Source organism: Epinephelus moara, chromosome 7, assembly GCF_006386435.1.
Source record: "Epinephelus moara isolate mb chromosome 7, YSFRI_EMoa_1.0, whole genome shotgun sequence".
Lineage (NCBI taxonomy): Eukaryota > Metazoa > Chordata > Actinopteri > Perciformes > Serranidae > Epinephelus > Epinephelus moara.
Window position 1 is genome coordinate 13,950,474 of NC_065512.1, and position 15,194 is coordinate 13,965,667.

The window sequence follows — 15,194 nt, forward strand, 5'->3', positions numbered from 1 at the left end:
TGTGTGCATCTGCATTTGCAGGACAACCAATTGGAAAGGCCTCTCTCTGACAGGCTAGATTTTCTAAATCCTGAAAACAGAGCCAAGTGGAGGTGCAGAAGTCGAGTTTTCTCTTGGACCACTTGTATTACAGTATGCTCAAATTTTATTATGTTTTTTTTGCCCAATGATGGCAAAATAAAACTACCTACCCCAGCTTTAACTCTTTACTGTAATTACCTTCTGTGTGATCACAGTCGGTTCACAGTGGATTTTTTGTAATTTTAAGTCAGTTTAGTTGAGATTGCAGGTCATTGTAAAATTGATTAAACTAGCATTTTCAGGCAATATCAACAATTATTTAATAAGTGCCACCTGATTTTGAACAGTATTGTTTTCACCAGCACCCACGAAACTAGTAAAACCTCTAAATTCCCAAGCACTTCAAACACACTTAGTCTTAATATGCCCTAGTATACAAATAATTTGCTCTCAGGGAAACATGAAATGTATTTTAAATCAGGAGCTACAGGTAGGCTAATATATGAATGCACTACATAAAAATTTAGAATTTTATATGAGCAGTTCCAGAGGGACGACTCAGACAAGCAGCGGGGAGGCCTGCAGATGTTGATGATGGGTTGCGCAGTGGGTCGCCAGATGTGGTACCTCCTTTGATTTCTAAGTGCTCATGAGCTTCTTTCTCTCTCATTAGCCACATCTTCCCATCCTCATTCTCTTTTTTTTCTCTCTTCCAACATTTCACTGATCCCAGGCACAGCGGGACATGAGGGGTTGCTCGTAAACAGATGCCACTTGTATGCTGTGTTACCCTTCCCGCTCTCATTTTCTCTCGTCGCTTTCGTACTGCTTGCGCCTCACACACCCACATGTATGCACACACAGACACAAGCACACATCATAGTTAATGATGTTTGGCTGTCTCCCCTACGGGCGGACCTGTTGCTGGGGTTTATCTTCATCTGCAGTGACTGGGATGTGGGAGCAGGTGGGAGGGGCTGGGAGGGAAGGAGGGAGGGAGGGGGGACGCTGTCTGGAGGTGAGATGCTAAGGAGGAGGCGCAGGCGTGCCATTTGACACCAGGGGGCACAGTGTTGCAGCTGGTTGTTCCTAACACCCTTATCTGACCTCTGCCTCAAAGATGAGGGGGCAGCAGGACAAAGTAAAAAATAAAAGATGTCTGTCCTCATTTCCTCTCTTCTTTCTCTGCCATATGTTTCTAAATCTCACAATCACTAGCTAGAGAGCGATGGTCAGAGGAGGATATGTGCATCAGCTGTGTGATATTTGCTCTCCTGTGAAAAAGCATGTTTCAAATGTCAGATCTGTCCGTTGCTCTGTGTTATTTCCTCCCCGTCTCTGTCTGTCTTTTCTTCTCTCCACCGCTTCTGCTCGTGTACTCAGTTGCCCTCTGTAGCCTTTTGCGTCTCTCACTTTCTCCTATCGTGTGCTTTCCTCCCTGTAGGCATTCATGTCCATGTTCCAGATCCTAACCCAGGAGGGCTGGGTAGATGTCATGGACCAGACTCTTGTGGCTGTAGGTCATATGTGGGCTCCGGTCGTCGCCATTTACTTCATCCTCTACCATCTGTTTGCTACCCTGGTGAGGAACTCACTGCGCTGTTTCAAATGAAGGAGTCACATAAGTTGAAGAGACTGTTGAATTGGAGTTTGGTTGAAGTTTTAGTTTGCTGTATATTAACTGCAGCATTCTATTTAAACTCATATTCTGTTATTTTGGTCACTAAAAGCAGGTTGGGGGAAAATAAGTGGCAAAAGGATACATGAATTGTTTTCTTAATGCATTTAATTAGTGCTCCCGTCCCTTCAGTGTTCTCTCAAGTGGTACATCTAATCACAGTTAATCAGACTTGCAGGCATAAGAAGTGCTGACATTTCAGTGTTTGGTCTTCTGATATGGGGAGCATTCAGACAGCACAGACAGTCTCAGGATGACTCATAGTTCACCCCCAGACAGACAGGACGTCTTCCAGAACAGGAACAAGCAACAAATGCGATTACTAAGCAGACTTTGTACTTATTTTTGTGGTAATGGGAGTAAGGACATTAACATAATTTGTAATGTGTTCGCACGCAGCGTATGTTCTTAGGCACTTCCTCCTGTCACATTTTAGATTTTGCTCAGTCTTTTTGTGGCTGTCATCTTGGACAATCTGGAGTTGGATGAAGACTTGAAGAAGCTCAAACAGGTAGGAGCTAATTAACGGCTGACTGTTATCACCTATTCACAGTGACGTTTTACTACATTTTGCAGCAGCTTTGTGGTAGATTAACTGCATTCACAGTTGCACATTGATTTAAGTATAGAAATTACCCTTTCGCCATTTTTTGTGTGATTAACTGTTGACACTACAAACAAATTTTTGTCATGAAGGAAAGCGATGTTTTTTTTATTTTTATTTTACCATTGCATCTTTACTGTAATTGAACCCCCTTTGAACACAGTAACTCATAAGTATTGATTATTTTTATTCATTAACAAATGTCCAGAGAGTTGTTGCATGATATTTAAGATGTTACCTGGCTAACAGAGTAATCTTGCTTGGTGCAAAGCCCCCATCTGGACTTTAGTTTCTGAGGCAGGTGTCGACCGATGGACAGTGTGTACAAAACCAAAGCTGACATTTCTTACACTTTTTCATGAATAGTGGGGTATTTTTTATTCTATCTTGTTTGATTTAATTTAATTTAATTTAATTTAATTTGATTTATTTTTATTTTTATTTTTATTTTTATTTTTATTTTTATTTTTTATTTTTTATTTTTTTGGTTTATGGCCCATGGCCTGTGAACAAGGCACTTTTGCAATAAACTCAATGTAGTGCTGACGTGACTTGTTTTTGTATTACATATTTTTTAAGTTCATATCACATGCACATTGTAGATTCGATCATTTCTTTACACAGTAGTTTCATCTACTTTTTTCTAAGAGGCTTTAGTTAACCAAACTACGTTTCTAGATTTTCTCCTGCAGGAGAGGACTGTCAGTCACCTCTTACATAAAGTTCTTTTCTCTCAAGCTAATTCAACCATAGCTTCACCACACTACAGTGAGCAAAGCTTGAATTGTGACATGGTATTGCCAAGCTTAGCCACTGTGGCTGGCTGATCACAATGTTAACATCCCACTGTGGCCGTCACATTTGATGCCTTCAAGTGGTTCATTTGAATGATCCACTGTTGTTATTGTTGTGTTTCAAATACATTTTTTTGCTCCTAAACATTAACCTGAAGTACGAAAACAACCATAAAGTAATTCATTATTTTGAAAAGACAACAGGGCTACTTCACAGAGTGTGACCTCAAGAGTTCCATTTGAATTGTTGCAGCCCAGCTGGCATTGGATGTTGATATATGATGTCAGAAAGACGCTGGACTCTTACACTGGTCAGACACAAAATTATGGTTATGGTTGGAATGAAATTGGGTTTGACGATATTTTAAATGTCTAACAACATCAGAATTTATTGTCGTGTGGATGTAAACATTTTGCCATTTTGCAGACATTGGATTTTTTTTGGTCATTCTGCATCAAGATGATGTTGGCATGAGACGTTTGGAAGACGCTGGATTTTGGTTACTTAATAATACTTCAATCAGGAGGATGATTGGAGTAAAGATAATATCTAACACAGAATATTAGAGTACAGATTAACAGATGATTTGTACTGATTAAGATTCGTCTTTAGCGCTTGGACACCAGAAGGAGATATTTTTTGATCAAGGGACATCTGAGTTGCAGCAGGATAAATCCTCCCATGGAGTCCAGACACTGGTGGTGGTGGTGGCTGATGACTCTGAGGCTGATGGTTGATGAGGCGTATGAGGCTGATGAATCAGTAAAGACTAGGTGGTGATGGGGACGGCGGCAGCAAGAAAGAACTACGGCAGAGAAAGAGCCATACTTAAAATGAGTAGCTTTGAGATGAAAGGCTGACAGAGAAGGTGTGTGGCCGTGCTATTGGTTGATTGTGAATCAGCTGATGACTCAACTGACCTATGCAGACAATGACACCAGGAGACAGTGAGTGAGAATAGGTGCAAGAAGTGAATAGCAGGGTGAGAAAGAAACTTACAGCCTGAGCATGAAAAGTATTGTCTTCCTGACTGAACTTTCGCTAGAGCTTCATAACTTAAAACCAACAAAATATCAATCTGTCGTCAGTATTCCATGTCAAATTGACATTGGCATCAGAGGTTGTCCTGACATTATATTTTCATCACCAAACATCATAACCTAAATTCAACTGTCAACCGTAGTCTTTTTGATATCTGGTGTGATCTGGTAACCAACCCTGTTTCCTGTATTTTTGGTGGTGTTACTGTGCTGAGTATATACCAAGTGCTGATCCTGATCAACTGTGACACTGTTCACACAGAAGTGCCACCAGGGTGATCCCTTTGAACTCCATGCATTCCATTGCCTGCTTGTGCTTGGCTGCTGCAAAATACTTTAACACAGCTGCCCTGTTTTTCTTCACATCAGTTTAAGGGTGTACAGCTTCAGCGGGCATGTCACAGTTTTCTCTTTCACTTGTGCAATGTTAAAACAGTTTATCGTGCATGTCTCATCCTGTAGTCACGATGCACAAAGTCTTTGAATGGATTTTATTTACATAATTGGCCTTTTTTAATAATCATGGCAGCACATGGCAAGAATTTAAGGTCAGTATGTTTTCTATTATAAAACCCTTGACATTCAATTCCTTTCAAACCAGTCAGAATAACAATAGCGAAATGTGCGAGTACGCTCACTACATATTTAAAAATGACATTTTCTTTCCCCATGATCTGAAGTCCAAACACATTCGTCTGCTGCTTTCCATTTCTACCTGTTGTTTTTTGCTGCTACATTTTATTTAAAGGCTCAGCCCTTTCTGTTGCTACCTTGGGAAGAGTGACAGGGTTGTAAAGTGTGCCCACATGTGGGCAGGGCTTTGAGTAATTTCTTCATTCTCACCTTTTTGGGGGTTTTCTCTAGAGGCTTGAGTAAGTGGGCAATTAACTTTAATAAAGCAAAACCCTGTTGTGTGAAAAAGCTGGCACTTACACACACACAAGTACACACACAGGGCCTCTGTGCTTGTCATTGCTCAACGGGTGAACCTTAATAAGCAGTTTCTGTCGTCAAATGCAAATGAACTGCAGTTGCAGACGTACTTCTATGGAAATTGGTTTTTGAATGGTCGTATAGAGAGAACTACATGGAATTAGAGCCCGTGGTCAGTTCACGTGGAAACCATACAACAATTTTACATAAATTAATTAGTCTATGAAGTCAATGACATGAACAGGTTTCCACACATACACACACATGCTCACATAAACGCTGTACACTCATAGCCGGCTGGCAGGTCTCAGCTTGCCTGGGCAGGTTATTTCCCACCCACAGCTGAGTGATTAGGCGCAGTGACTGTAAAATTGCCTATTTTACAGGTGCTTCAATCACAGCTACGGAGACTGACTATAAATAGACCATAGATTGTGATCACCCTCCCACAAGAGAAGGCTTCTGCAAACATTTTACGAAAGCCCAGTGACATGGTCAATGTTTCTATAGGAAATAAACACGTGGGCTGTGGGGGATGGGAAAGCAATTACAGTAAATGTGACGAATCGTTTTTTTGCTGCTGTTTGATGACTTGATTGAGTTGGTAATGTTTATGTGTCCATAATGTGACCATGATAAGCTCTTTACAGAAGAAATTATTGTAAATGTACAGGAAATAGTGTGACATAATGGTTTGCTTTCAGCTCAAACTGGTTTTGTTCCAGTCATGGAATAGATATCAATCGGTATTTAGATTGAGAGTTTGACACTCAAAAACCATGTGTGTATTCTCTCCCCTGAGATGTTTTTAATCCTTTCTTCTTCACAGTCGGTCGAACACACAGACAGTTGCTGTGTTCAAATTAATTGGAAATAATGGGACATCAAATTGAAGCCGAATAAACTATTCAAAGAGCCAGTTCATGCAAATCATAGAATTTTTGTCTTGCTATTATTTGAAGTGACGTAAAGGATGATGTGTGCGCTATTGGTGGAGAGCAAGTGATGCTGTATACCAGTTGATAACAAGGGAAATAATACACACATTTACATTGTTGGTGGCATAATTAGTGGCATTTATTGACTGAAGTGTCACAGTGAGCTAATCACAGTTGCATTCACTGTCACACTGAACGCTGAATTTGAAGCTACTGTGGGGAAAGCGATGTTTTTGAAAGTAGTTGGTGACAGTTTATCTTGCCCTGACATCCTGCTCCCCGTCATGCTCCATGTGTGTCAGAAATATCAGCAGGAAAAGCAGTCAAACATGTCAGCTCCCCTTACACGCCATTGTACTTTGCTCCTACCCATGAAAGACTTAAAGCATAGAAGACGTGTGCGGTTGCAGGTGTGCCAGTGGTGTCTTTATGTGTGTGTCTGGTGTGTACGTGTCACATTAAAATGAAAATGTGCAGCCAAGCTTTGATCGATAAGGCCCACCTGCACGGTGCAATTATGCATCATGATAGTGAACCATTCTTCAGATTATTTTCTATATACGTTAGCAAGTCACTGCTAATGTCAGGCTCTGTTGTATGTGACAACCATTATACTCTTGTTATACAGTGGGGTGTCACAATTTTGATTCTGAATAGCAAAGTCAGTTGAAATGAGCTTTCCATTATTGAAATCAAAGTCAGGATCAGCAATTCTCCCCAATTATGTACATCTGAAGACAATACACTTCAAAGATGACATGGCATGACTTACCGTTACACCAAGGCCTCTGGCAGAGTCGGGCATGACAGAGAAACAATAGATCTGGAAAATCCTCCTGCTTCGATGAAGTCACCTGTGTGGCAACATTTTGCCTTCCCCGTGACTTACGTAAGCAACGAACGAGTCGTTGACAGGAAGACCACAGTTTGTAGGCTATGCTAGTAAAGTGAGAGTCAAAGTTTTTGCAGAGGAAACCCAGACTGTTATTTCAAAGTACCCTTTTGCCATCTAGTGGCTGTTGTTTGTGTGCTTAATAGTTCAATTGACTGGTAAAATGTGTTATTATTAATCACGTTATATAAATTATTTAAATGTGACCATACCACCAAAGTCAAGGTGACGTCACAAGATCGGTGGTGTGTATTCTGTGGTCTGTCTACTGCAAAATCTTGAGTGAGCTCTGGTTTTTCATCCTTCCTGGTTAATTTTCAGTCTTGAGTTACATTTTGATCAAAGAATATTGAGTCCAACGTGGTTTTCCATTATTTTGAGGCCCTTTCTGGTGACCTAAAGCAAGATATGAGAGAAAACTCTCCCTGATTGGCCTTGAATCATGCCTTAGGTTGTCTGATGATACCACTGCCTTTGCACTAGCTCAAAAAATGATTAACATATGAGCATGAGTAAAGTACTTTAATCTGGCCAAACCTTGGCTTATAATGACCTTGTTAGTCACCCAGCAGCTCTTTGGCATGTTGGCATGTTGATGTCATGAAATTTTTTTTTTTTTATTGCTTTTCTGAGCAGCTCTCTGCGCTGCTACAAACAGTGCCAGAAGAGATCGTTTGCCTAATGTTGGTTTCGAGAATGGTCTTAGTTTGGTTCATTATGGCACTTACGTCACACATAATACCATATAGTCTGTCTTTTGAAAGAACAATTTAATAAATGACAATTTGATAAATGTTAAATGACAGTTCAGTCAGGATCACTTTAGTCAAAGAACTTTGCATTTGCACTAGTGTATTTGGCAGTATGGCTCTGTTCTGGGGCCTCTCTGCTGTACCTCGGGCCTAAGCAGAAAGCCTCTTCCAAGTGCGTACGTGGAAAGCCTAAGGCACAGGGAGCACACCTCTGCGCTCCTCCATGCGCATATGTAGAAAGAGCACACCTCTCCGCCCTTCCACGTGCCTATGTGGAAAGCCTTAAGGCAGAGAGAGCATACCTCCCTGCCCTTCCACATGCCTGCGTGAAAAGCCTAAGGCAGAGAGAGCAAACCTCCCTGCCCTTCCATGTGCCAACATGGAAAGCCTAAAGCAGGGAGGGCAGCAGCAAAGACCCCCAGGAACAGAACAGAGCAGCATCAATGGCAAACAGAAATGACATTGATAAGTCAGACACAGCATGCAAAAGGAGGAGCTGGGGTGGAGGCAGGTTCAAAGCGGCTTGCAGAAGAAGCAGCAACAGTAGGCAGGCCAGAGAGGTGCCAATTCACCTCCTGGGCACTGCTGAGGTGCGCTTGAGCAAGGCACCGAACCTCCCAACCGCTCGGAGCGCCTGTCATGGGCAGCCCCACTCTGACATCTCTCCACTTAGTGCATGTATAGGTCCTGTTTTGCATGTGTGTGTTCAGACCTGTGTGTAATTTACAACAGAGTGGGAGGAAAAAAAAAAAAAAAAAAGAATTTTCCCTCGGGGATTAATAAAATATATAAATATATATATATACATGTATATAAAATTAAATTAAATTTAATTAAACCTTATAAATAAAATTGATTGAAATTGATTGACTCGAGGGTGCGCTGACTGGTTAGCTTCCTCTCTTAAACCATTCCCTGCATATTTTAACAATGCTGTTCAGTCAGCCAAAATTTGACCAACCCGTCTTGGGAATTCTTTTCTAGTTTCTAGCATAATAGGTCAGCAACATCCTGTTTAAACCAGTCCAGTGAGTGTGTTACTGAAGCTTCAGTGGTTAAATATAGTGAGTAAGTAGTAAATACCTGTGATTCATACGGTATAAAGAACCGCACACCTGAGAGGCCAAATAGTCTTTTTGGCAGCTGTACAGAATCACCTCATGACTCAGAGCTGAAAATAGAACGAATGTTGTCAACAACTCTGTAAAAGTACAGCAACTGTGACAGATTGCTTTATAAACATACAGCTTTCACCTTTGAACTTAATGAAGCTGATCATTTTTGAGTGGCAACATTTCCCAAATTTCAACCCACCTGCAAATATCCGCTCCACAATCGCCTACATCTGTGCTCTGTGGAGCATTTATGAAGCAGATCAGCACTGATGGAGTTACCAGGCAACACGTTTTGGTCGTCATCATGTCGTCATCAGGGCAGTTTTATGTTTCCAACTGTCACTCCATGTGTATAAGCCACTTCTTCTTGGCTGTCAACATAGCCAGGTGTGTGTATTTGTGTGTGTGTGTGTGTGTGTGTGAAGCAGCAGCACTACTGTGTCTTGCCCATGTCTGCTGATTTGATAATGACATCATCAATAAGGCATGTAGCTAAAAACATCTGTCATCGTTTGTATGCTGATTGCAGCCCCGCATTTCAGGGGAACGACTTGCATCTGTCAACCCTGACAGACCATTTGTCTTGATTTGGTGTTTCATCTAAAAGAGTCAAAGCTTGAGACGTCAGGAGAAGAACAGAGGCTTGTGGGTAGTCGTGTTGTGATCAAGCATCAGTGTTCGCGCAGTGCTGTTATATCTGGTTGCTTTAATGTCGTGTGATGGGAGCTGTTGGCAAGTCGAACTGTTTCGGAATCAATGCATTGTAACCACAGCCTGAGAACAAGTCATTTGCTTTCAACACAGACCCGCACACACACAGGTGCATGTGCACTCACACTCATATACACATTAAAAGTGGTCATTAATAATTAGGGGAGTGAGAGTAAGCGGTGCTGCAGCTAATGACTAACCGGTTTATGCTGCCATACTGATGAGCCAGGAGCACAGAAGAACTAGGAATTCTTTAATGGCACACACACACACACACACACACACACACACACACACACACACATACACAGACAGCTATATGCATGTGTGCACCAGTGTGTGCTCCACTCATCAATGTTGATTAGGATAATGCATTTATTGCGTGAAATTAGGTTTGGTAGAAATTTTTAATGAAATGAAGCCTGGGACAGGAGAAAGGTAGACAGCAGAGGAAAGGAGAAGTGAAGGGAGGAAGTAGATACCCCCCTCCAAGCACAAACACACACACACACACACACACACACACATCAGCCTCCCAGGTGTGTTTCTGCTCATGGCTGATGTGAGACGTGCTGAACTGCTCATGAAATGCCATTTTAAAACATGTATACAGTGCAGCAGAAACTGGTTGATTTTTGTTGTGCACTCTGGTGTCGCTGACGGCACAGTCTCACTGAATACTTTTCACTTAGTTTAACCATGAATGTTTGCGTTGAAGACAGTCAGTAATCACTAACTCTGACAGATGAAGCTAGGCCATGCTAAAATGGGAGTTAGTCTCAAGATACATTACCTGATTTTGGTTACAAAACAACATGCTTTGGGGACTTTAGTCTGATCAGTATGTGAAAGTGCTTTGTTGTAACTAAAACCCTACCCAGTAGTATATGCTAGCTTTTAATTATGCACTGGGGTCCTATATCAACCTGTCAGGGTGTATTTTGCAATAATGACCAGCTCTCTTTACATTAGCCTGCTTATTACCCTGCTACTAACTAAAGAAACTGATAATGTGACACAAAATACTGATGAGGACTGCATTCATAGCAGCAGTTTGCTATTCTGTTGTCATTCGTTGTTAGGGACCCAGCATCGAGGCAACAAGATGCAACAATTGCGGGTTTTTATTTATCTAAAAAATGCATGAAAAATTACAAATCAAGAAATGAACAACTAGGCCTATAAAAGACATCAACATAACATAACTGTACCCAATAACATAACTAAACAAGGTGTTAACTGCGAGGGAGCGTATATAGTGGCTTGGCCAAACCAAATAATACACAAGCGGTAACCAAAATGGATGGCAGCTACAACTAAACACAAAGCAAAAGTAACTAAACCCAACCCCCTTCCCATAATGTGGCAGCACATGGTCTGATCCAGTAAGTTGGCTCCATGATTTAAGAATCCTCAGCCCTGAGCCACGCCTTTTGCTCCACTAGGAGGGGACCTCCCCAAACAACCACGGTAACTCAAAGACAAAAAAACAGATACTTACTATAAAAAAAAAAAATGCCCGTGTAACTCTACAATGCTAGAATGCCCATCCATTTTCCATCCATTTTCACAACCGCTTATCCTCTTGAGGGTCGCAGGGGGGCTGGAGCCTATCCCAGCTGACATTCACACTCACATTCACACCTATGGACAATTTAGAGTCACCAGTTAACCTATCCCCAACCTGCATGTGTTTGGTCTTTGCTAGCATGTGTACAATTAAATTAGACAATGTAAGGTTAAAGGCAAATGAACAGATTCTAAATCAAACCAATTATGTAAATTGCTCAGTATTGTTGGCCATAAATGAAAATAACCTGTGTAGATAACAAACTAATGAGTTTAAAGTGTTGATTGGGAAAACATTACCATTGGTAGATTGCCGTAATTGACCAATCAGAATTGGGTATTCAACAAAGACGGAATAAAAATCAACTTCTGCGTACAGTCCATAATTTCTTGTCTTACATTATTTGACATTGTTATACATTATTTAAAAATATGAAACTCATGAAGTTATAAAAGTAGAATTTTAGCCAGGAATCAGAGACGGAAAGGTTTGAGATGGAAAGTGAGAAATTTAATGGACATCAATTTAAGTCATTATGACTTCATGGTACTGAGACTTGTGCATTTTGCTTTCGTTTTTTTCTCCAAAGTTAAAGATTATTGTAGCAATAGCTAGCAACAGCACAGCCAGGTATTTGTTTTGGTGGTTTGCAGGTAAATGCCAGCTATTATACCTGAGGACTACTTTTGTTTCAATGGAATTTTAATGACTGTAATTTCTGCAAGTAACAAGTAAAAAATGTGCAAAAGCAGTTAAAGAGTAAACTCCTTTCCATACATTAAATCATCACTGTGTAGATTTAAACATGCTTCCCTTTAAATGTACTTTCCTATAACTGGAATTAGTCACTATGTTGCAGTAAAAGCACAATACAGCCTTGTACTTTCAATCTCTTGTTGAATTAGGGACTCTGTGTAAATAAAGTGTTTGAGCTTTCTTGCTAAATTGTTGGATAATTAAGAGGCGAGGATTGGCAGTGAGTCATGACAGCAACAGCAACTTTGAAGAAACCATTAAATACCATATTTATTGTGAAGATGGTGACATTTTTTACTCTCTTCTCGTTAGGCTTTGTTCTTTTCCCAGGATAAATGCAGGGAATGTGTTTTCCTGTTTTCCTTGTTTTGTATTAATGTTCAGTGTAACCTCAGCTCGCAGACAGTCCTAGGCACACATACATCTCAAATGTCAAGGTGCCACCCAGAAACACCTTCTGTCAGTCACAGGAAGACAACAAGAACGGGCCAATAGCTGCATGTGATTTGAAAAACGGGTTTGCCCATTGGACGCTGTTGCTGCCCGTTGTTGCTCTACTTTCATCTGCGGTGTCACAGGTCGGTGGGCTTTGTGATGGGAGAGACTGATGGCCCATCTCCATCCAACAAATCATTCCTGCCCAGAGAGCAATGTCTGCAGGACCAACGGGAGGTGCAGGGAGAGGGGAAAATGTTTATCCTGTGCCGGTAGATATCAACCAAATAGAAAAAGGTGTTTACCCCTAAGGGCAGTGATGATGATGATGATAATAATGTGTGTTTGTGTGTATCTCTGTGTGTGTGTGTGTATGGGTATGAATTGTCAGCGGTGATAAATCTGTGTGTGCGTTTTTGTGTACACACTAATTTTGTTTTTTTTGCATTTCTCTGTGTGTTTGTGTGCAAGTGGAAATGTCTGGCAATCAAACAGGTCCTCGGGCCAGGTAGATGACTCATGAGGAACACATTTGGGAAATTGTTAAAAAGGAGCAAGTAGAAAGCCAGGCAGAGAGAGAGAGAAGCTAAAAGCATAGCTAACTTGCCTTTATCTACTGTCTGTTTACATAATACATACAGACAATTGCAGACGCTTGAATCCTTTGCACACTGAGCTCTGAGACCTCTCACTGTGTTCTTTGACACTTTCTCTTCCTTTCTTTCAAAGTCTGCCAGATTCTTGTACGCAAAATGGAGAGGGTGTGGTTGTTTGAGTGTTCAGCCTGTAGTGAACATAATAAGCACATTAATGCTTTTTCTCTCTGTTGACTTTTTGTCCTTAATTTAACCAAAATAAAAACGTTTGTGATTTGATCATTTTAATCATCTTAATATTGGTGTTTCTTTGTCACTCTTAAGGTCATGTTTTACTGTTTAATATGACCAGAAAATAGAAACACAGAAGTTAACTACAGTGTAAGCAGGCACCCTGAGAAGCCACTACACATACTGTACAGATACCTGGAGTCACATACTGTACTATACACAGGCAATGGCTTTATGATAGGTCTGTTTTTGAAGTATAGCTTAGTTGATAAATACACTGGGGATAGTCAAGCAGATATTATCATGGATCGAATGAGAAGGAGCAAAAAAAATGCCACATATGTTTGAGATAGTTATATTTTAAAAACAGTAAAAAAAACTACCTTGTCTTTGAACCAGATATCTCTGACAAGTTTATTATTTACCAGACCAATAAACCCATATAGTACATATCTTGGTTACGATTCCTAAAATATCAACTTAACAGCAGCTTCCTGTTTTTGCCGCCCTCCACTGGTTTACTGTCACCTTGCTATAGGTGGTCAGTACACCTTGACATCACTGTTAGGAGTGATTACAAGAGAAACAAATCTCAACCTGAGTGGTTTTCGGCCTGTTATTAGCAAATGTTGACCTGTTCTGTACACCTGACATGTATTGCACGTCTGTCCGTCCTAAAAGAGGGATCCCTCCTCAGTTGCTCTGACTCGGGTTTCTACAGTTTTTTCACCATTAAAGGGTTTTTTTGGGGAGGTTTTCCTTATCAGTTGTGAGGGTCTAAGGGACAGTGGGATGTCGTATGCTGTAAAGCCCTCTGAGGCAAACTGTGATTTGTGGTATTGGGCTTTATAAATAAAACTGAACTGGATTTGACTAAATATTATAAACTTAAAGGACCTGTTACTACCTTATGGTATCTCTCATGGTCTGCTTTATGATGACCTTGATGATGAAAGTCAACTTTCATGCTCGAATTTGAAGGAATCTTTGTCAAAATTGTTAGTACAATTTTGTTGTGAGAAAATGTGTAGTGCAAATATGTATGTAAATGTTTTGTCAGTTGATTGCACACAATTTAAGTATTGTATATTGTAACCGAAATAAACTATTCAACAACAAAATCAACAACAATGTTTTAATGTTAAGGAATAAGTATTGGTACTATTATCTGTTTTTTTAAAGGGTGACTTTGGTATTTGTCAACCTGAACCTGTTGTCCTGTGTTTTGGTGTCTAGGTGACCAATTGGAACAACAATTTTTGAAAATGGTGCAGTAATGAGAGAGACTGCTGCAGCTGGCAGCTCAGAAACAGGCTGCAATGTAGTCTTGCCACCAGACAATCAGAGATCTCCGCCTTCTGATAGTCTGGGGACTCTCCTTTCTAAAGTGTGTTTAACACACCGGCGAAAACGGCCGGCAACAAAGCAACGCCTCTTGCATTTTTTAAAAGGACGCGCCCTCCCAGAAATGTGCTTGAAAGAGAGCTTGAAAATGGATGCAGAGAGATTTAACTCTGTTTTATCAAACGTGTGCTCAGTCACAAGATTGTGGAAATGAAGGACTTACAGCGACTTTGCTTAAAACTTTCAACGCAGTCGGACTATGTTTACGAGCACAAGAGTTCAGCGAGCCACCAAAGGACCGCCCTGCGGATTTACTATTGGTTCTGCAACGTAGGAAGTTTTTTTAAACTCTGAAATTGTATCCGCCCATCCAAACACAAAATCAGGGAGAAAGTCATCAGTCTTTAGTTAAGCAAAGCGTCTAAAGACTGACTTGTGAGTCTAGCTGCAATGTAACCATTCAAGGCATATGTGCGCCATCAATTTATGTCCCCTAAAAGTGTTTGTTTTTGCCCCTGACAGCCTCAGATTGTTATTCCAAGTGTCTGACAACATCATGGAAAGGAGGCGGAGCTTTTTGTTGTAGAGTAAGATCATTTTTGTTTAACCAGAAACAGCCCCAAAATCACTATTGCCAAACCCACCAGACTCCATTGAAATAAACATTTTTTATTACCGTAAAACAAACCTCAAAGTCGACAGAAACAAAATAAAACTCTTGTTTTGTCTTTCTACTGTTCCACCAATCAACAACTTTAATTTTGGTTGAAGTAAACTCTTAAT

General features: G+C 40.7%; 1 protein-coding gene across 4 annotated transcripts in view; it reads left to right on the forward strand.

Moving 5' to 3' along the window:
* The window catches only part of nalcn (sodium leak channel, non-selective), a 110,967-nt gene that overhangs the window by 59,656 nt on the left and 36,117 nt on the right, over window positions 1-15,194 (forward strand). For all 4 annotated transcript variants that reach the window (XM_050049054.1, XM_050049057.1, XM_050049055.1 and 1 more), the window contains 2 exons: window positions 1,466-1,603; window positions 2,136-2,210. In XM_050049054.1, the coding sequence (XP_049905011.1) occupies window positions 1,466-1,603; window positions 2,136-2,210 (213 nt within the window). The remainder of the gene's footprint in view (window positions 1-1,465; window positions 1,604-2,135; window positions 2,211-15,194) is intronic.